General features: G+C 34.3%; 1 protein-coding gene across 1 annotated transcript in view; it reads right to left on the bottom strand.

Moving 5' to 3' along the window:
- LOC108908795 (guanylate cyclase 32E) overlaps positions 1-20,682 on the bottom strand; it is a 95,967-nt gene that overhangs the window by 25,084 nt on the left and 50,201 nt on the right. Inside the window, exons 3-5 of the mRNA XM_023456576.1 lie at positions 19,662-19,844; positions 9,035-9,152; positions 846-995 (exon numbers count right to left, since the gene is read on the bottom strand). Coding sequence (XP_023312344.1) covers positions 846-995; positions 9,035-9,152; positions 19,662-19,844 — 451 coding nt within the window. The remainder of the gene's footprint in view (positions 1-845; positions 996-9,034; positions 9,153-19,661; positions 19,845-20,682) is intronic.

Genomic DNA, 20,682 nt, shown 5'->3' with positions numbered 1-20,682 from the left:
GCCATAACTTGTAAACTATTCAACTTACCGATTCCAGATTTCGTGTGAGTTATTAGACAGTGATGAGGAATGAGAGGATGCGATGCCAAAACGTTCTGGTAATAATAACGCAGTTTATAAATGTTTAACTCAAAAGTCATAAATAAACTTCTTTTGTTTATAACTTTTGATCTAATCAATATTTTTTAACGCTCGAGAGCTAGTTTCGTAGGTCTTTTGAAGACGAAAAAAAAATACTTGACTGTTTTCTCGTGGAAATGAACGGAAAAAGTGATAAGCGAAAAACGTGAATTTACGTAAAAATTATACAATTAACCACCCTGTAAACAATCTTCCCCCCATTTTTATGACTGTGGAAACTAATATGTTATTGTGCATAATATTTAGCATCTGTAGTGATAAATTCAGCTTGCCGAAACAAAAAGTCGCGAAAGGCCATATCGCAGCTCGCAGCTTATTTCCTGGCCTATTATTTCTTATCTGGTTAGCTATACGCGGCAAATTTTCTTTTATTTACTGACCCTGGACGATAGATAATATCGCCAAGGAATCAGTGCATATTTGTGCAATATTCAGGCGAGTTTTTATCTGTTTCTTGTAAATTATAAGAAATACGATGTACCACTCTTATAGGAACACCGNCCCTGCACGATAAATAATATCGCCAAGGAATCAGTGCATATTTGTGCAATATTCAGGCGAGTTTTTATCTGTTTCTTGTAAATTATAAGAAATACGATGTACCACTCTTATAGGAACACCGTATTTATTAGACATTAGGGACAGCTTTTAGTGAGCCCCATGATGGATTACACATCCTGTGAAACACCCCGTACATTATTCACCTCTCCTGATGATCTTAATCCTCCTGTTGGGGTCGTAGATCTCATCGTCCACTGATATCACCACGTAGTCGCCGGTATCGAGCAGCTTCCGCTTCTGCAGGCATTTTATGAAGTCGATCAGCGCTATGTGCTCCCCAACGAACACGTAAACTGCAACAAAAGGTTATTATTAAGTCAAGCACTTGACTGAAGAAGAAGCGATGCGAAACGACACCGAACTTTAAATCTGAAGGTGGTTGGCAGCGGGTGGGCGGGAATTTGCGTTAATATTAGCACAAGCGCTTCCTTAATCGATCTTCGGCTTTGGGGTAATTGATTGGATGCTACAGGGCAAATGAACATGGAAATTAGTAAAAGGGAATGGGTATAAAACGTATAAAAACCAGTGAAACAAGATACATTTGAGTTCTTGGTAATTTCTCAAACTTAGCAAGCTAAGGGTTAGAAAATGATGTAGAGTTATATCGAGAAAGGTATCCAGAGCGCCTCATTCCTGATCATAGAACCTTTACAAGATTGGAGGCGACCTTGCGACGAAATGAAGATGCATTTTCTGTTCGGAAAAATCAAATAATCGACCGAAGGGTAAGAAACAATGTTAATACAGCTAGACTGTTAAAGTATTTCGAATAAAATCCATGAAATTCTGTGCGACAGGCTAGCCGGGAATTGAATTTGGATAAATCAGCCGTTAAACGGATTTTAAAGACCAATAGGTATCATGACTACAAAATTCATAATTTGGAGTATTTGCCTGAGCGTCACATTGAAAACAGACTTTATTTTAATGCTCAAATTGTAGTGAATGTAGAAACTGTTGATCATAACCATAGAAAATATAGTACTAACGTAGAATGAAATCTAACATATGAATAATGAAACTGTCATGGCGGCGTCACATGTTAGTTAGCTTCCAAAATAAAAGATGGCGCAGAGAATGCTAACCCTGTCATTTTGGGTTGGTTGGTAATGCAGTTTGGATTTTGCACGTATTTGAAGTTTGGCTTTCGTTACCTTTGGCACAGAATATAAATCTGTCTTTGGTTTCTTAGGTTATCCTCTGAAAATTGTAAATTATAGTATTGCAAGAATTGTGTTTATAATTATTTAGTGCTTAAGAGTTTTCTATTTGTTATTATATTATACTGGGAATACGATGTGTAAGTTTTAAGTTATATTTTATTAAAAACCAAACCTATATCTTTACCAACATTATGTGGAACACTCATACTCATGTTACCTGTATTAATCGATTAGAAACAGTCCACATAAAATGTGCATGTTTGAAATTACATATTATTTAAGTTAAATATAGATAAAAATAATTATGTGTATGATGATAAACTCCAACTAATATTTTATAAAACCTTTGATACTTAGATGCTTACAAAATTTTTAATGGTGGTGAATTGGTTTCTTTATTCAGTTTGAGACATAGAAAATATACTGTTAATATTAAGGTTTGAAAGTTCCAAACTATATGAACTATTGAATTTAACCCAATATTGTACAAATATTCGGTTAGGTGTATACCTATCTCCGTGAGATTATTATAACAGTTCATGCATAATTTTTATATTTTTACAGCTTACTTACCAACTTATCAAGTTTATGAAGCAAATGAATTAAATCGTTGTCGTTTTTACCTACAATTAAATACATAACAAGAAATTGTTTTAATAGTACATGCATAACAACATTCTGTATAAATCAATTAGGATTTCTTGTAGATACAAAATAAACTTAAAATTATTAAAAAATGTTTTATTTCCTTATCGAAACCATTTACTAAGTATATCTTGGCAAATGTCAAAATTTGAAAAATACTATAATATAATAAAATAATAAATAAGAAATTGTCTGTATTTATTTGTGGCATTATAAATGTTATAATTTGGATATTTTGCCATAGTTTGAAGAAAAAAAAACTGGAAAAATAAACCCTTGTACCGATAGGGACAGTCAAGTGTCAATACTGAAAACTTTTGCCTAATAGTGAGATGCCAGAGACATACATCTACATGTATAAGTCTGGTTACGCACTGGAAAAACAAATACACATCACAATAACACTATGACGTTTCTGAAACCTCTAGTTTCGTTATCAAAGCAGAAGTGAATTAGAAAAGTACTGAATATTAGTTTTTCGCTACATTTTCTGTTTAACTAAATAATCTGTTCTCAAAAGTATTGACACTTGACTATTCCTATTTGTATAAGGGTTGACTTTTAAAATTTTTTAAATAATATATAGAGGATATAAGTGAGAAGTCGTTTGCATACGATAGATGGCCCTGTAATCAGTTCACAAAGTATAAAGTGTTGCCTACTCATTAGGAGCTAAGTAAGTAAGTAAGCTTACAAAACATTACGTGGCGCTGTTTCGCGGTTTATTGGCAATATTAGGGACATTTCATTCTACGTTAGTACTATATTTTCTATGATCATAACCTTTTTCGGCACGTCCTTTGGACGGACGAAAGTCGGTTTGTCAGTAATGATTTGCCAAACAGGCGCAACAAACACTACTGGTCCATTGAAAATTCCCACACTGCAAATCTAGTCCAATACCAAGGCCATTATGGAGTAAACGTATGGTGCGGCATCATCAGTAGGCATTTAATTGGGCCTTATTTTTATGGACATACATTGAACAGCGTGAGTTAACTAAATTTCCTACAAGAAGAACTTCTTGTACTTCTGGAGAATGTGCCTTTACAGCTAAGGAGAAACCTATGGCTTCAGCACGACGGGGCTCCACCCCACAAGGCCAGGATTGTGCAGCAATATTTAGATAACACTTTCCCAGAAAAATGGATTGGGCTTAATGGACTTATTCTGTGGCCCGGAAAGTCACCAGATCTAACACCCCTCGATTTTTTTTATGGAGGGTTTTAAAAAATAAGGTTTACAAAACACCTTCGCGAGATATTAATCATTTGAAAGAAAAAATCACAAACGCTTGTAATGAGTTAAACGGCGAAATGTTAATAAACGCAACCCACAAAGAAGTCAGGCGAAGATTGGATATGTGTCTTAAAATGAGAGGTCATATAGAGAATAGATTGTAATATGAATAGTATGAAAGCGTTTGCTAATTTTTTAAGTTTAATTATTGTTATCATCACTTTTGTTTAACTGTTTTAAAGAATGATCGAGTTTAATCCTTTTATTTATTCTTAATGACATTTATGGACTTTAAACAACGAACATTCAATTATTTTCCAACGACTACTTGATCCTTCCACCGTTAATGTGATTTTTAGGTGGTACTTCTTTTGTGACTCTTTAGGACAATGTTACTGATAAATTTTTAAACGGAAAGTAATACAGAAAAATTTCTCTAATAAAAATTTCGAGATTGAGACACATTACGACGCCGAGAGATANACCGCTAATGTGATTTTTAGGTGGTATTTCTTTTGTGACTCTTTGGGACAATGTTACTGATAACTTTTAAACGGAAAGTAATACAGAAAAATTTCTCTAATAAAAATTTCGAGATTGAGACACATTACGACGCCGAGAGATATAGGTGCCATCATAGACGTTGTAAAACTGTGAGCTGAGCCAGAGAGAGAAGTCAGTCGCCCTGATATGTGTAAGAGAGATGAAGCTAGTAAGGGCAAAACCAAAAATACAACGAACTTATAAGTACAAGCTCTAAAATTAAATTTTTGTAAGCGTTTGTGTATGAATCTTTATGATGATACATTCATATTTATGTTTTATACTTTTGTCTGAAAATAATGAGAATCGATATGGCTTGAATTTGTCCAGTTTTCCAAGCAAGAAAATATGCACCACTTGAAAAAGCTATCCTAGAAGGGCTTGCAGTAATTTTAATTGATAGAGTTTATAATATGAAGAAAATAAATGGAAACATGAATGGAAAGAGCACATTGTAAACACTACTCGTATGTGGAACAATACGGAAAAAACAGCAATGCCGCCTATAGCAATAAAAAATTGAAATCTACACATGATGAACATCAAGATTGAACAATGAAAACTGTTGCTGTGTTGGCAGTGTAAATATTATCATATTGCTGCTGTCGAACTTGCATGGAGAGGAGGACAACAATATTTATTGTTGTAGTCTGTTTAGAAATGAAAGAGAGTAATAAAAGCTCATTAGGTATGCAAATCGCAAATAAATGTAGTACTGGTGCTTATATTCAATATTTTTATATTATGCATTTTCGGTATAGATGAGGTGTACTTTTAAAAAAACTTTGTGCGATCGGACTGTACTAAATTGTAGCAGGTAGCTAAAATTTAATCCCCGACAATCCGTCTTTGTCTATGCCGCTTCAATTTCTCGGTCCATTTCTCTTATAAGTAAACAATATAAAAACAGCATTTCAAAACATGAGGCTACTTTAAGCATCATAACCGGGTTAAGAGGGTTTTTAGTAATTCAAATAAAATTATTCAATATTATTATCAAAATATTTATTTAAATTTAATGAATAGACTTTTATTCCACACAAAAATATATGTATTTTGAAAATTCAAATTATGGTGAGTAAATGTAGTGTTGTATAAATGTACAATAAAGAAAATAAAAAAGTAGGTATATTAAAATTCATCCTCTGAATATTCTGATGAATTATCTTCGTCTCCTAGATTGATAACGATAGGTTCCACAGTAACGTCAATTAAATTATCGAGTTCCCACATTTTCTCCTCTTCTTTTTGTACATGATGTATACATCTTTGCCAGTTATCTGCAGTTACTCGTTCCAAGGAATTTTTTAACAAAATTTTCACGTCACTTAATTTAAACGTCGTATTATTTCGCGCTACATCTCCTTTTACCTGCGCCCAGACTAATTCGATTGGGTTAAGTTCACAGTGATAAGGTGGTAACCGTAGTACCGTTATTTGGCGATTTGTTGCCATTTCATCGATAACATATTTTTTCTGATCTTTATTAAGATTGACAAGTGTCAAAAGTTCCTTTTTCACCATATTTGTTTCAAAAGAAATGTTTTTTCCGGATAACCATTGAATTATATCGGCTTTCCTCCAAGCAGTCGTAGGCGTCCGCTCGGTCTGCCGTGAATGGTAACTGGCATTATCCATGACAATTACAGACCCCGGAGGAATAAGATCCAACATCTGTGTAAAATACTCTTCGAAAACATCTGCGTTCATGTCTTCGTGATAGTCACCTGTATTTTTAGATTCAAATAAAAGTAAACCGCCATCTACAAAACCACTGGCACTACCTATATGTGTCACTATTAATCTTCGCCCTTTACCTGAAGGTGCCTTGAACCCTGTTGAAAGTCCATCCAAAAATGCTTGTCGAAAACTTTTTACATTTTTATCTTGCCATACTTTTGTTACAGTATATCCCTCGTTGACCCAAGTTTCGTCTAGATAATAAATATTCCTCCCTTCGTCACGGAATTTTCTAATTGATCTTAAGTAGGATCTTCGCCAACAAATAATTTCATCTTTATCGATAAGAACTGACTTCCTGTTCTGCTTTTCCCAGCAAAAATTCAACTCTCGTAAGACGGCCCATAATTTGCTTCTACTGATTTTTGGCAAATCGTTGTCCTCTGAAAGTTCACTTAAAATTTTGTTTAGCGTTGGTATTTATTTTTTAAAATAAAATGAGTGTACTTTTCTGCGAATGACATTTTTGAAGAAATCTATGATGTATCCAGTAAAATATACTAATGTATACCCATTACCTGTTAGCATTAGTGCTACTCGATAATTACCTGGAACTAAATATTAGCACGCCCATGGCCGGTTCTTATCTCGGGGTTTTATTACTCTCTTTCATTTCCAAACAGACTGTAAATGAAGAAAAATCGAATTCAATTCAGTTTGTACCCTAGACTTTTGCCCGCACTAGCTCTCTCTTTCTCGCACACGTCTGTGCGACAACGGCCTGTATTGGCAGAACATAGGTCGTGCACTCGAATAGTTTACAAGGTCAATGGTGCCGTTATAATATTTATTCGATTCCTTTTACTTATTTTTAACTATTCGTAGTTTAAAACCCTTAAACTTCAAAGCATACGTTCGAGTTCTACAACATATTACGCCGCTAGACCAATCTGTCTTATAGATTAGCCACTTTATTGCAGTAAAATCGCATTTACTCCATCCTCCTTGAACGTAACTGAATTACTGAACAATGTAGAGCAATTCCAACGGGCGCCTGCACCTCATAGTTGTTTAGACAGATTTATATTTAATGGCTGCGACCCATATCGCGATTTACATTTGGGTCAAGGGTGGCTCTGCAACAACGAAAGGACTGGATGTGTCGAGCTTCAGTCCCAGGCGGCGGTGGTTTTAAGTTAGACGATGCCGAAAAGTACGAATAGACGGTTTTGTTGAAGAAAGTTTGTGGAGTTTAATAAAACATGTTGTTGCAAGGGAATTCCACTGGATCATGGAATTTGTGTGCATATATTTTAATCAAAAGTAATCATTTTCAACAATCATATCCTAGAGCCGTTTCGCAAAATTTTCATTTTAACAACAATGTTTTTGCAATTCAGGACTTATTGTGTAATATTTGACTCGCCTGTATACGTCCAGTAGAAGAATGCGCGGGCAAACGGCGCACAAACACAGCCGCACTGAGCGACCGACCATAAATTTCAGTTGTTGATAGTGCAGCAATGCGGAATTATTTTATTGTTGATTATTTTTAATTACAAATTATTATTTTTTACCTTTAGCAGAAACATTTTTTAGGGACGTCTATGGAACTCATTAATTTTTATTGCTAGGCATTTTTATACATGTTCAACTGACTTCTGTAAAACTATAACCAATGTGTCAAAAGTTCTGTAAATTTGTTTTATTTTCTAGGTGAATAGCTCCTAAAAAGAAGACTCGGTAATTCAAGAAACAACATGAAAATAATTGAAAATAACACAAGGCACTCTTTTAAAAGTGATCACATTGAAATTATTCATTGAATTTAGAGATGTTTGTAAAACCTAACACAAAACAATTCACTTTGAGTTCTATATATGTATATTTTTCCATCCTTATTGTGGAAAATTACTTTCTTCGCATTTATCGACCCTTTCCATCTCCACTCTTTGTCTTTTTACGGTGTCTCGATCACAATTATTTCTCGCAAGGTGACAGTCGATAATTACTTATTGAAGAAGAGTTCAGACGCGATAGGCTATTGATTTTGTTTCAAATATATTGTAAATTAAATTTTAATATTGTATTGTCAGATTTCTTTATTAAAATGTAACATTTTTCACTTCTGTTCTGATGTTTGGAAAAAAGTCAGTTCCTCTGTCACATGAAAACATATGGGTAATATGTGAAGGTGGTAACAGGAAACTGACGCCACACAATAAAATTCCCGTATAAAGCATGTCTCTCTGCAGAGCAAAATTGCCGAATAAAGTCTCTTGTAAAACATGGAACGTTGAATATGTTTTATCTTCGCCGGGAAACAGTAAAATCTTGTATTTATAGCCCATCATTAGCAGGATTAAATTCATTTCGTTGAAATTTATCGGAGATTGTATGGACATAATAATTTTAGAGGCGGTACATGCTCAAATGGGTTCATTATTTATATCTCTCAAAAAAATGATAAATGAAGGGTGCGAGACAAAAGAAAGATTTGACTGTCAAATAAAGCAAATGTCTCACACTGTTTTCCGCAGCTTACTAAGACGTATTGCCTATTTGCAATTTTCATTTATCATTTGTACATTGTGTGTACCTTCGGACGCAATAAGTGTAGCAAATAATGTTGACCTGGTTGTTATAGGGTGTCATCTAATGAATGTTACATACTTCAAGGGTATAATCCAGAACCCGAATGGTGTCGATTTAACCAAACTTGCTTAAACGAGAAATGTCGCAAGAAAGTTACAGGGTGTTAAACTTTCTTTAATAAATATATAAATAAATAAGTTTATTATAAATTAGTAGACTTTTTATTACTGCCACTTTTCAGTTTATTATGTTATTAATTGTTATTATTTATTAGGTTTATTATGGATCTACCGAAAATTCTCAGCTACACACTCTAGGGTACAAACATAGAAAAGCTCGCGGAAAAGCGTCTACTTGTTTCTATATCTCAAGCAACTTTTCAAGCATTCATATTTACATCATCTATTTTGTTAGATAGAAGATATTTCTAATAAAATTCAAGCCGATCTAATAGTTCTACTCACCCCTGGTCTTCTGATATGTATCTGCTACAATGTTCTCCATCTGTTCGATGTACTCTGGGATGTAATCGGAATACTGTTTGGTATCTGTGACTGTCAGACCATGTATAATTGAAAGCTCCTAAAAGATATAAATAACAAGAATTCAGTCAAGGTATTACTTCATTATATGTTACACAAATAAATGAGCATTGAGCTTTACCCTTTCACGTACTGGCAGAACTAAGCTATCGGGTTTCCAATGCCTTTGAAGTTCGTTTAGTATGATTAGCTTTTCTCGTTACAAAAACTGTCCACAAAGTTGTAAAAAAAAAAGTTCGGTACGTTTTTTGCGTTTAAAATTACATGTTTCATTACTAAATCGTTTAGGAGATTACTTCCTCTATTTATACGACGACTTTTAAAGAGAAACGTAAAGTTTTTAACCGGAATATAGGGCAATCGGGGGCAGTTACGGGCCATTCAGGTTTAAAAACCCCATAAAAAACAAAATTACAAATAAAACTACTACGCCTACTTTATTTTTACAAATTTTGGCAATTATCCCTTTAGTAAACGATGACGCATCTAAGTTTTTTACTAGAAAACTATCAATTTTATAGAAAAATTACAAGATGTAAAAAAGTTGCGCAATAAATCAGTCTTCCCAAAAAATATTTTTAAAGAAATAATTGGCTTCTTATAAAGAATTACTAATAAAATATTGCAATGGGGTTGACTGTTTCACTCCTTTATAAAATACGCCAATGATCGAACAAATATTGAAAAGTTGTCTCTTTATTAGTAGGATGCTCATACCAAGTTTCGTGTCTCTAGCATTCCTCATGTTAAAGAAAAAAATTAAAATCTGAATTTCAATCCCCTCCTTCAAGAGGGTATGCAACTTTCATATAAGGTATTTTTACTTTAATCCTATTATTTTTGTCTCTACATTCACTGGTATCATTTTTGCTACTTTATTTAGAAACAGCCTGAATAGGGATTATAAAATGCTGACTTTGTGCAGTTGTTATGAATGCGCAGAATATCAACATTAAGTAAAATTCTATAAAAAAGTTAGAATTTAAAAGCCAACTGCTAAATATTATCAAAGAATTTGTCATTTTGCAATTATCGTGCAAAAAACACAAACATTTCAAATAGATTTTTCTCGTATTTAGTACACCCTAGCCACCCAAGACAAGAGGACCTCTTTAATTTAGAATACTCTGAAGTTTCCAATTTTGATATCAAAAATATCAAAAAGTCGAAGATAAAAGAAATATAATTAAAAATATCAGCTGAGCCTCTCAAATGTTACGCCTAGTTACAAAATTTTCACCATCAAGAACGGCGGTGACAGCATTTTTAATAGGGGCGACGTTTCGCATTGTAGTAGCTATGTCCTGTCCAAATTTGGTTAGTGCAACTCTCTGGGTTACGAATATTCAATACCTATGTATGTTTTCAGCCACGAAAATTGAATAATTTCAAATATTTCGAATAAAAGATAATTTTTACACCAAAGGGCTGTCTCTATAAAAATTAACACATAAGTTTGATCCTTACAAAAACACGAGTAGCCCTGTAGCAATTGAATATTTAAGCTTGAAACTCTACATAAATATCAACGACAGTACTACCAACCTACAACAAATAAATGTATGCTAATTCACCTTATTTTTTGGAACTACTGATTACTAAGATCAGTGCCCCTATTAGTTTATTTGATACTGAAGCTTCGTATTCAATTATCTGTTCTGTACTGGCCCGCTACATATTTTCAAGGTTCCAAAATTGCCCGCATAAAGTTTTAATCGCCCACCTCTCAAGGATTACTTAGCCGTTTCGTTTACCAGCCTGATCAATCCAAACAATTCGATTTTGGACAAGAATAGCAGCGAAATCAAAGTAGGTGTAGGTTTGAATGGAAGACTGTAAAGCTCTTGCTTTAAATGTACCTCCAAGCTGTCGAGTTCTGTTAGAAACGAGAGAATTGTGAAATACGTCATAAGTCAATAAGACAGCTGAATGGAATTAGTGTGCTTCTTGAAAACATCAAAGTATTTTCCGTCAAAGAAAATCGGATATTTGGAATATACAGTACGCGCCTAAAGTATGGAATAAATTCAGTAAAAATGAAACAAATTTTTTTTGGGAAAAATCCTCGAACCGGTCGATTTTTAATTAAAAAAATACATATTTTAGCATAAAAGATGATTTTCAACCGTCATTTGTTTTCGAGTAATAACGTCATCGTCATTTTTTTTAAATAGCAACCCCCTATTTTTTTTCTTGACTCTGAAACATCGTTTCATTGTCGATCCGACAGTATTAAAATGTTGCCATCTTACATAGGAAAGTTTTCGAGTAAATGACGATTGAATGTTAGAAAACGTAAATTTTATTCATTAAAAAACTAACAATTCCTATGTCAAGTAAACACAATTCATTAAGTTTTCTACCTAAATTAAGTGTTCGAATTGCCATCCACCGACTTCTTGACAATACGCAAGTCTATGTAGAAATTCTTCTTGCATATTATGAATTATTTCTGGGGTAACTGTGTATTTCATCTATAATACAATTTTGGAGTTCTACAATTATGTGGTCTATTAACATACACTTTGGACTTTAAGTAGCCGCATAAGAAATAGTCCAGAGGTGTAAGATCTGGGGATCTCGCGGGCCATTCCATCGGTCCTCGTCTGCCGATCCACCTCCTAGGAAAGCAATTGTCCAGAAAATCTCGAACAGAGCGTGCATAGTGCGGAGGTGCACCGTCTTGCTCAAACCATATGGTGTCATCAGGAATGTCAGAGTCATTATCGTTAGGAAAAATTACTGCAAGCGCTGGAACATGGTCATTTTGTAAAAACTAAATATCTTTCTCCTGTAAGGGTTCCTTCAAAGAAGAAAGGCCCTACTATTTTGTTGTCAACTATTCCAGTCCATACATTTAATTTCTGTGGGTGTTGGGTATGTGTCTCTGCCATCCAATGAGGATTTTCCCGATTCCAATACCTACAAGTTCGACGGTTCACTGTACCATTGAAACAAAACGTGGTCTCGTCTGAAAAAAGTATTTGCCGGTGTAAATCTCTATTTACTTGTCATAAATCCATCATAATTTCACAAAAGTGTAAGCGGCGGTCGGGATCGTCTTCATTGAGTTCCTGCACAAGTTGAATTTTGTAGGGATGATATTTTTCCTGCCTCAGGATACGTAGCACTGTGGTCTGACTAATTTCATTGTTTAATGCAACCAATCGTGAAGTATTATGAGGATTATCTACCATACTTATCAAAATGTTCTGTTTGTGATCTTCACTAACGCTTGGACGTCCAGGTTTTGGAATATCTACAACATTGCCAGTTTCTCTAAATTTAGATTCTATCTTACTGACTGTTGATTGGCTGATACGGCGATCTGGATGTTTTTCATTAAATAAATCGCAAACTTCCTGCTGCGTTCTAGTCTTATCCCCGCATCCGATAAGAATTAAAATTTCAATTCTTTGTGTGACAGTTAAATGTGCCATAATACTTTAAATTCAACAATAATTTTTATATCGCTTACAATACTTAGAAAGTCGGTATGACAGTGACACTTTGTAAAGATTTACACCTACGTGATCCATAAAAAACTTCAGGCATTTCGAAAAACTAAATTTGATAACGTTTTTGCTTTATTTTAATTGATTTGGGTTTTCTAACATTCAATCGTCATTTACTCGAAAACTTTCCTATGTAAGATGGCAACATTTTAATACTGTCGGATCGACAATGAAACGATCTTTCAGAATCAAGAAAAAAAATAGGGGGTTGCTATTTAAAAAAAATGTCGATGACGTCATTACTCGAAAACAAATGACGGTTGAAAATCGCCTTTTATGCTAAAATATGTATTTTTTAAATTAAAAATCGACCTGTTCGAGGATTTTTCCCAAAAAAAATTTGTTTCGATTTTACTGAATTTATTCCATACTTTAGGCGCCTACTGTATGATTTGGAATAAAAATATCAGATTATAGCACACGGTGACATTGCTAAAGGCTACCTCTGGATTTAATGCCTTTGGAATTTGTCAGAGACGTAGAAGAAAGATAGGAAGCGCATACAAGGTCACCATGGAAATAACGATTATAAAATTAATAATAAACAAACATAATATGAATCGTTAGAGGGCGTTGCGTCAGTCGGTAGTAAAGCTTATCTGTTCAACAGAAAATTATTAACATTCGAGTCACCAGAGGGAACCACTGATGATGCTATCAAACCGAGAAATTTAAATTATACGACTTAGAAAAAGTCAAATTGTGCGGAGAATTTTATTTACCCTAAGTACAAATGACAATAAATCTGTAACTATAAAATGTGGTATAAAATAAGAAAACTATTTCTCCGTGTAGATGTACAGGCGGTTTCAAACTCGATAGTATGGGCCTACTGAGATACAAAAAATTTAAATAAAATTTGGGACACGTGGTGTTAAATGGGATGAGGTAAGCTCCATTTTCAATCGAAACTATTATGTTTGGGATTTGACAGAAACGACTAATGACGTCATCAATTATATTTTTCCAGAAACATTACCAAATTTTCCTATTAAAAAGCTCTCTTTGTACTAATAAACTTTTATTAGAGAAATTTTTCTGTATCACTTCCCGATTAGAAGTTATAAGTAATATCGTCCTTAGGAGTCTCAAAATAAATACCACATAAAAATCACATTAGCGGTGGAAAGATAAAGTAGTCGTTGGAAAATAATTGAATGTTCGTTGTTTAAAGTGCATAAATGTCACAAAATACTTGTCATTACTCAATACGAACGTCAAAGGTATAACTTTTATGCTTACAAAATGTTTTCTCATTCAGAAAAGGTTGATATGTTGCTAATTTACGGCGAGTCACAAACAAATTCAAGGAGAGTTGTTGAGTTATATCGACAAAGGTATCCAGAGCTCCTCATTCCTGATCATAGAACCTTTACAAGATTGGGGGCGACCTTGCGACGAAATGAAGATGCATTTTCTGTTCGGAAAAATCAAATAATTGACCGAAGGGTAAGAAACAATGTTAATACAGCTAGACTGTTACAGTATTTCGAACAAAATCCACGAAATTCTATACGGCAGGCTAGCCGGGAATTGAATTTGGATAAATCAGCCATTCAACGAATTTTAAAAACCAATGAATATCTTGAATACAAAATTCACAATTTGGAGTGTTTGCCTGACTGTCACATTGAAAACAGACTTAATTTTATATCTCAAATTATAGTAAACGTAGAAACTGTTGATCAGAACCTTTTTCGGCGCGTTCTTTGGACGGACGAAAGTCGTTTGTCAGTAAAGGTTTGCCAAACAGACGCAACGAACACTACTGGTCCATTGAAAATCCCCACATTGTAAATCCAGTCCAAAACCAAGGCCATTTTGGAGTAAATGTATGGTGTGGCATCATCGGTAGGGGAAGTTTCATATTTTTTTTCTTTTCTTATTAAATTCCTTTCATCGTAAAAAGTCAATTGCCACATAAACTTTTAATTAATAGTTTTCCTATAAAAAATACATAAATTCAAAATAATTCTCTGTGCACTAAAACGCAGTCTTAAACAAAGACGGCTGACTCTTACGTCACGATCCGGTATCGGTATTAATTAAACGAGTCGTGTAGAGTAGTGTTCTGTAGTCTGTCTCACTCTTACTCATTTGTGTTTATGCAAACTACGTATGTCGGATAGATTTTATATTATTTACCTTTACTTAACACAATATTGTTAATTATTTTAAAAACGGTACATTATATGGCTACAGAAGCTGGATTTGTCCAAGAGCAATCTGATAATTTGTCAAAAACAGATGTTCTATAAAATATGTTTGCATGATTTCTTCCTCATTTTCTCATCCTTTCGTACATTAAATAGTTTGTTGGGGGCAGCTACAGTCTGATTAGAAATGAAAGAGAGTAATAAAAGCTCATTAGGTATGCAAATCGTAAATAAATGTAGTACTGTTGCTTATATTCAATATTTTTATAATATGCATTTTCGGTATAGATGAGGTCTACTTTTAACAAAACTTTGTGCGATCGGACTGTACTAAATTGTAGCAGGTAGCTAAAATTTAATCCCCGACAATCCGTCTTTGTCTATGCCGCTTCAATTTCTCGGTCCATTTCTCTTATAAGTAAACAATATAAAAACAGCATTTCAAAACATGAGGCTACTTTNCGTAACTTTATGTAATTCAAGATGGTGGAAACGCCCACTGGCGGCCATCTTGGAAACTTGAAAATAATTTCCAGCATTTTCCCTTGCCCACTTTACCTATAAAATTTTTTACCGTAGCTCTCTACGATCATTAGTTTCTGAGATAGATCCGCTTACCTCGCTTATTTGCCCACCCTGTACAAGTTGTCTCAAACTCAATGGGCTTACTTGGATACAAACAAAAAATTTAAACAAAATTTGGGACACGTGGTGTTAAATGGGATGAGCTAAGCTCCATTTTCAATCGAAAGTATTATATTTGGGATTTGACAGGAACGACTAATGACGTCATCAATTATAATTTTTCCAGAAACATGCAAAAATTTTTTACCGGTTAAAATGTTCTCTTTTTTCTAATAAACTTTTATTAGAGAAATTTTTTTGTATTACTTCCCGATTAGAAGTTATAAGCAATATCGCCCTAGAGTCTCAAAAGAAATACCATCTAAAAATCACATTAGCGGTGGAAGGATCAAGTAGTCGTTGGAAAATAATTGAATGTTCGTTGTTTAAAGTGCATAAATATTACAAAATACTTGTCATTACTTAATACGAACGTCGAACGTAAAATGTTTTCTCATTCAGAAAAAGTTGATATGCTAATTTACGGCGAGCCACAAACAAATTCAAGGAGCGCCTCATTCCTGATCATAGAATCTTTACAAGATTGGGGGCGACCTTGCGACGAAATGAAGACGCATTTTCTGTTCGGAAAAATCAAATAATTGACCGAATGGTAAGAAACAATGTTAATACAGCTAGATCAGGGGTCGACGATCCGCATGCGGCTCTTCAAGTTCCTCTAAAAACTAAAAGTTAAAGCGGACAGACAAGCAGCACATGAGTACACATAAAGACGCATATAAACTTCCGTATCCGATTTAAATTTGAAATAAAATGTTAAAAGCGGAAATAAAAATGTATGGCTCTTTGAAATTCATGAAATTTATATTTCTATTGCAGATGGCTCTTCCGGCTTAAAAGTTTGCCGACCCCTGTACTAGTTATGTCCTGTACAGATTTAGTTTCACGGAACTCACTCGGTTTCAAAAGTACAATACCTATGTACGTTTTCAGCCAAGAAATTTGAATAATTCTAAATATTTCGAATTTTCACCCCCAAGAACGGCAGTGACAACATTTTTAAAATTATGGCGATGTTTCGCATGGTACCAGCTATGTTCTGTACAGATTTAGTTTGGCGCAAGTCACTCGGTTTTGAAAATACAATACCTATGTACGTTTTCAGCCATGAAATTAGAATAATTCTAAATATTTCGAATTTTCACCCCCAAGAACGGCGGTGGCAACATTTTTAAAATTATGGCGATGTTTCGCATGGTACTAGCTATATCCTGTACTCACTTAATTTCGCGCAACTCACTCGGTTTCGAAAATACAATACCTATGTACGTTTTCAGCCACGAAATTTGAATAATTCTAAATATTTCGAATTTTCACCCCCAAGAACGGCGGTGACAACATTTTTAAAATTATGGCGATGTTTCGCATGGTACTAGCTCAGGGGTCGGCAAACCCCGCGGTTCGCGAGCCGCATGCGGCTCTTTCAAGTTCCTCTAAAGATTAAAAGTTAAAGCGGACAGACAAGCAGCACATGAGTACACATAATGACGCGTATAAACTTCCATTATCCGATTTAAATTTGAAATAAAATGTAAAAGCAGAAATAAAAATTCGTGGCTCTTTGAAATTCATAAAATTGATATTTCTATTGCAAATGGCTCTTCCGGCTTAAAAGTTTGCCGAACCCTGAGCTAGATTGTTACCGTATTTCTAACAAAATGCACGAAATTCTATACGGCAGCCTAGCCGGGAAGTGAATTTGGATAAATTAGCCGTGCAACGAATTTTAAAAACCAATGGGTATCATAACTACAAAATTCATAATTTGGAGTATTTGCCTGAGCGTCACATTGAAAACAGACTTAATTTTATAGCCCAAATTATAGTAAATGTAGAAATTGTTGATCAGAACCTTTTTCGGCACGTTCTTTGGACGGACGAAAGTCGTTTGTCAGTAATGGTTTGCCAAACAGATGTATCGAACACTACTGGTCCATTGAAAATCCCCATTGTGATTCTAGTCCAAAACCAAGGCCATTTTGGAGTAAATGTATGGTTTGGCATCATCAGTAGGCATTTAGTTGGGCCTTATTTTTATGAACATACATTGAACAGCGTGAGTTACCTAGATTTCCTACAAGAAGAACTTCCTGCACTTCTGGAGAATGTGCATTTGCAGCTAAGAAGAAACCTATGGTTTCAGCACCCCACAAGGCCAAGAGTGTGCAGCAATAATTTCAGTGGCCCGGAAAGTCGCCCGATTTAACACCCCTCGATTTTTTATCTCCCCTCGATACCTTCGCGAGGTATTAATCATTTGAAAGAAAAAATTACAAACGCTTGTAGTGAGTTAAACGGCGAAATGTTAACAAACGCAGCCGACAAAGAAGTCAGGCGAAGATTGGATATGTGTCTTGAAATTTAGAACGATATTGCTTTATAACTTTTAAACGGGAAGTAATAAAGAAAAATTTCATTAACAAAAGTTTATTAGAAAAAAGAGAAGTTTTTAACAGGAAAAATATTTGGGAAAAAATATATTTTTGATTGAAAATGGAGCTTACCTCATCCCATTTACTTTTTGTATCCCCACACAAGGCTGATGCTATCCAGTTTGAGACACCCTCTATATGTTGTTAAAAATTAATAATGTATGAAATATTGATGTTATTAATGATACACCTTTTAACTGAAATCGTGCAAAAAAGCGAGGAGAGGGATACAAACTTTTTTATTGCACAGGTTCTTGGAAAACCCACTGGAAATTATGTAAAAACCGTTAGGTTTGACATGGTCGTGGATAAATGTATTTTATTATACGTGGCATGATTGAAAAAGATCTGAAGCCTCCGATATAATTTTTCACACTTCTTTTTACCCGTCATGTCATTAGGAAGGTCACAACGTGAGTTTTTCGTACATGAAAAATGATTTGCATATTCTTTTAACCAAACATCAAGATAAATTCGTTTAGATTTCATGCTTTAGGGAGGAAATATCTGTAAATTTTCCCCAGAGAAAACCTTTTCGAAATAATAACACGAACCCACGCAATGATCGACTAATTTCCATACCACCAGACAACGTCAACATATTTTCGGGGAACATAAGGAAATAACTCGTAAGATGCTGCGTAAACCCGCAAATCGGGTTAATCCCTTGTTTGATCCTACCCCTTATCCTTATCCTCGTCCTGGAACATCGGGCCTAGAGGGGATTTTCTCTACATCCTAATTATATTAATATCAAGGTAGCTTTAACATCTAAAATTACAGGATGTGCTTTTATTGGGAAGAAAAAAAATAATTTGCAGCACCTCAAACAAAACTTCCCTGTTTTCCTGGAGCACTGTGTTTTGAAATTGAATCGATAAAAGCCTGATGGATTTAGAGAGAGTAACATTCGCGTGAAGTCGATCTGCCGTCGTAGCATTTTGTCTACATTCACTGTACACTCGACGCAAGATGTATCATTAACTGTTGTTTAAATAAATAAATAATAATATCCAATCACCTAGAAACTTATTTTAACTTTCACATTCACAAAAATGAATTTATTAGACAAAATAATACCGAAATTAATAAAAAATTTGTAAAAATAAGAAAAAGTATCGTTGGTTAAATTGACATATCTCGGTTGATTTTAATTGTACAAACTACTACCAGGCACCATTTTAAAGGTCTTGAAACCAGCTTTCATTTCAATATGGCATTACATATACCTAAATTGACTCAGAAAAAAGTTATAAGACGAAAATCGTCAAAAAAGGGTAAAAATTGGCCAAAAATCCAAAAAGTAGCCAAATTTGATCCAATTTATCTCGGTTTCTATTAGTCGTAGGTACTTCTATAAAGGCTTATTCTAAAGGAAAAAACATTAAAACATTAACTTTTTTTTCTGTGAAGCAATGCGTATACCTAACTCCTCTCAGAAAAAAGTTGTGGGCCAAAAACCGAAAAGAAAAAAACCGCACTTTTCGGGGTTTTTTACTCGTTTTTTGGGCATATTTTTGTTAAAAATAATTTTTTTTTGACTTCAAAACGCCTCATTTCGATTGGAAATTCAATATACTACAACTTTTCTGTTGACAATTATTAGAAAAAATTCATAGTTTTCGAGTAAAACTCAAAAAACTGAAAATAACACCTTTTTAATTCATTCTCAAAAACGCAGCCCTTTAAAAAGTAGCACTCCGCGGTTTTATCATTTTTAGGGTCAATTGAACATATCAAACAATAAAATTTCTGTTACGTTGTAGTTCCTATCTAAAGTATATAGTCAATAGCCTTTTACCTCAATGGCTTCTTGAACCTCGCTCCCGGAAGCTGGGTGTGAGCCGGAAACTACCACGAAGCGGTGCCACTGAAATGCTCTTAGAAGGGCGACCACGCTTTTGGACACCTTGCTGGATGGCGGCAGGGTCCTGGCGAAGGTAAAGAATATCCTTTTGTCGGATACTCTGGTGTCGCTGCATCTCTGCAAAAAAAAATGAGGTGTAAAAAGTGTAGAATATTTAATCATTGGTAATTTAAAAGGAATTTGTCCCAAAAAAGTAGAATATAGTAGTAAAAAAGTAGTATATTATTGTGTATTCCATTTTGTGCAAAGAAACTGTCATCGTATACAGGGTGTTTCACGGTGACGGCCCATTAGAATTATTTCAGAGACTACTTCGATTTGAATTTTGAAAATTTGGGATACCGGGTTTTCGGGCATGCCCTTCTCAATTAAAATAATGGCGTCCACGTACCACTTCCGGTTATACCGTAAGTCGCCATCAACTTGCTTATTTTAAATCGATCACCCTGTATAATATTGCAATTTTGGATTCTACGTGTTATTTTAGGTGGACTTTTATGAAGTTTCGCTGTTCCTAACCGTTTTCGAGATATTTAATTTTTTTCAAAAAAATGGAGAGAAACAGTGACTAGCTTCAAACCATGTTACACCAGGAAAATTAGCGAAAATAAAAGAGAAACTGGGAAAAAGTCCTATCCGCGAGATTAGTGTAAAATTGTCTAAAGGAACATAATACAAGACATCTCTCATCTTGTGAGTCAAAAACTTTTATTAGCTAACTTTTTTATTTAAACAAATAAGTGAGGAAAACAGTTTTTTCACTTTGCAGGGAAAACCATCAATTTTAGCGCAAAGTGACTCACATACAGCTTGTAGGGAGTAAAATTATCTACAAAATGAGACTTGTTAAATTAAAATCGGTTAATAAACAAAAAAGTTATTGCAAAAAAACAAGAAAAGTGCCCATTTTTTAATTTGTTTATAACTATCGCATTTATTGTTAAAATTTTATAAA

The sequence above is a fragment of the Anoplophora glabripennis genome, unplaced genomic scaffold (assembly GCF_000390285.2).
Source record: "Anoplophora glabripennis isolate ALB-LARVAE unplaced genomic scaffold, Agla_2.0 scaffold644, whole genome shotgun sequence".
Classification (NCBI taxonomy): Eukaryota; Metazoa; Arthropoda; class Insecta; order Coleoptera; family Cerambycidae; genus Anoplophora; species Anoplophora glabripennis.
The sequence above is the reverse complement of the archived record's forward strand: the minus strand, read 5'-3'. Positions and strand labels throughout refer to the sequence as shown.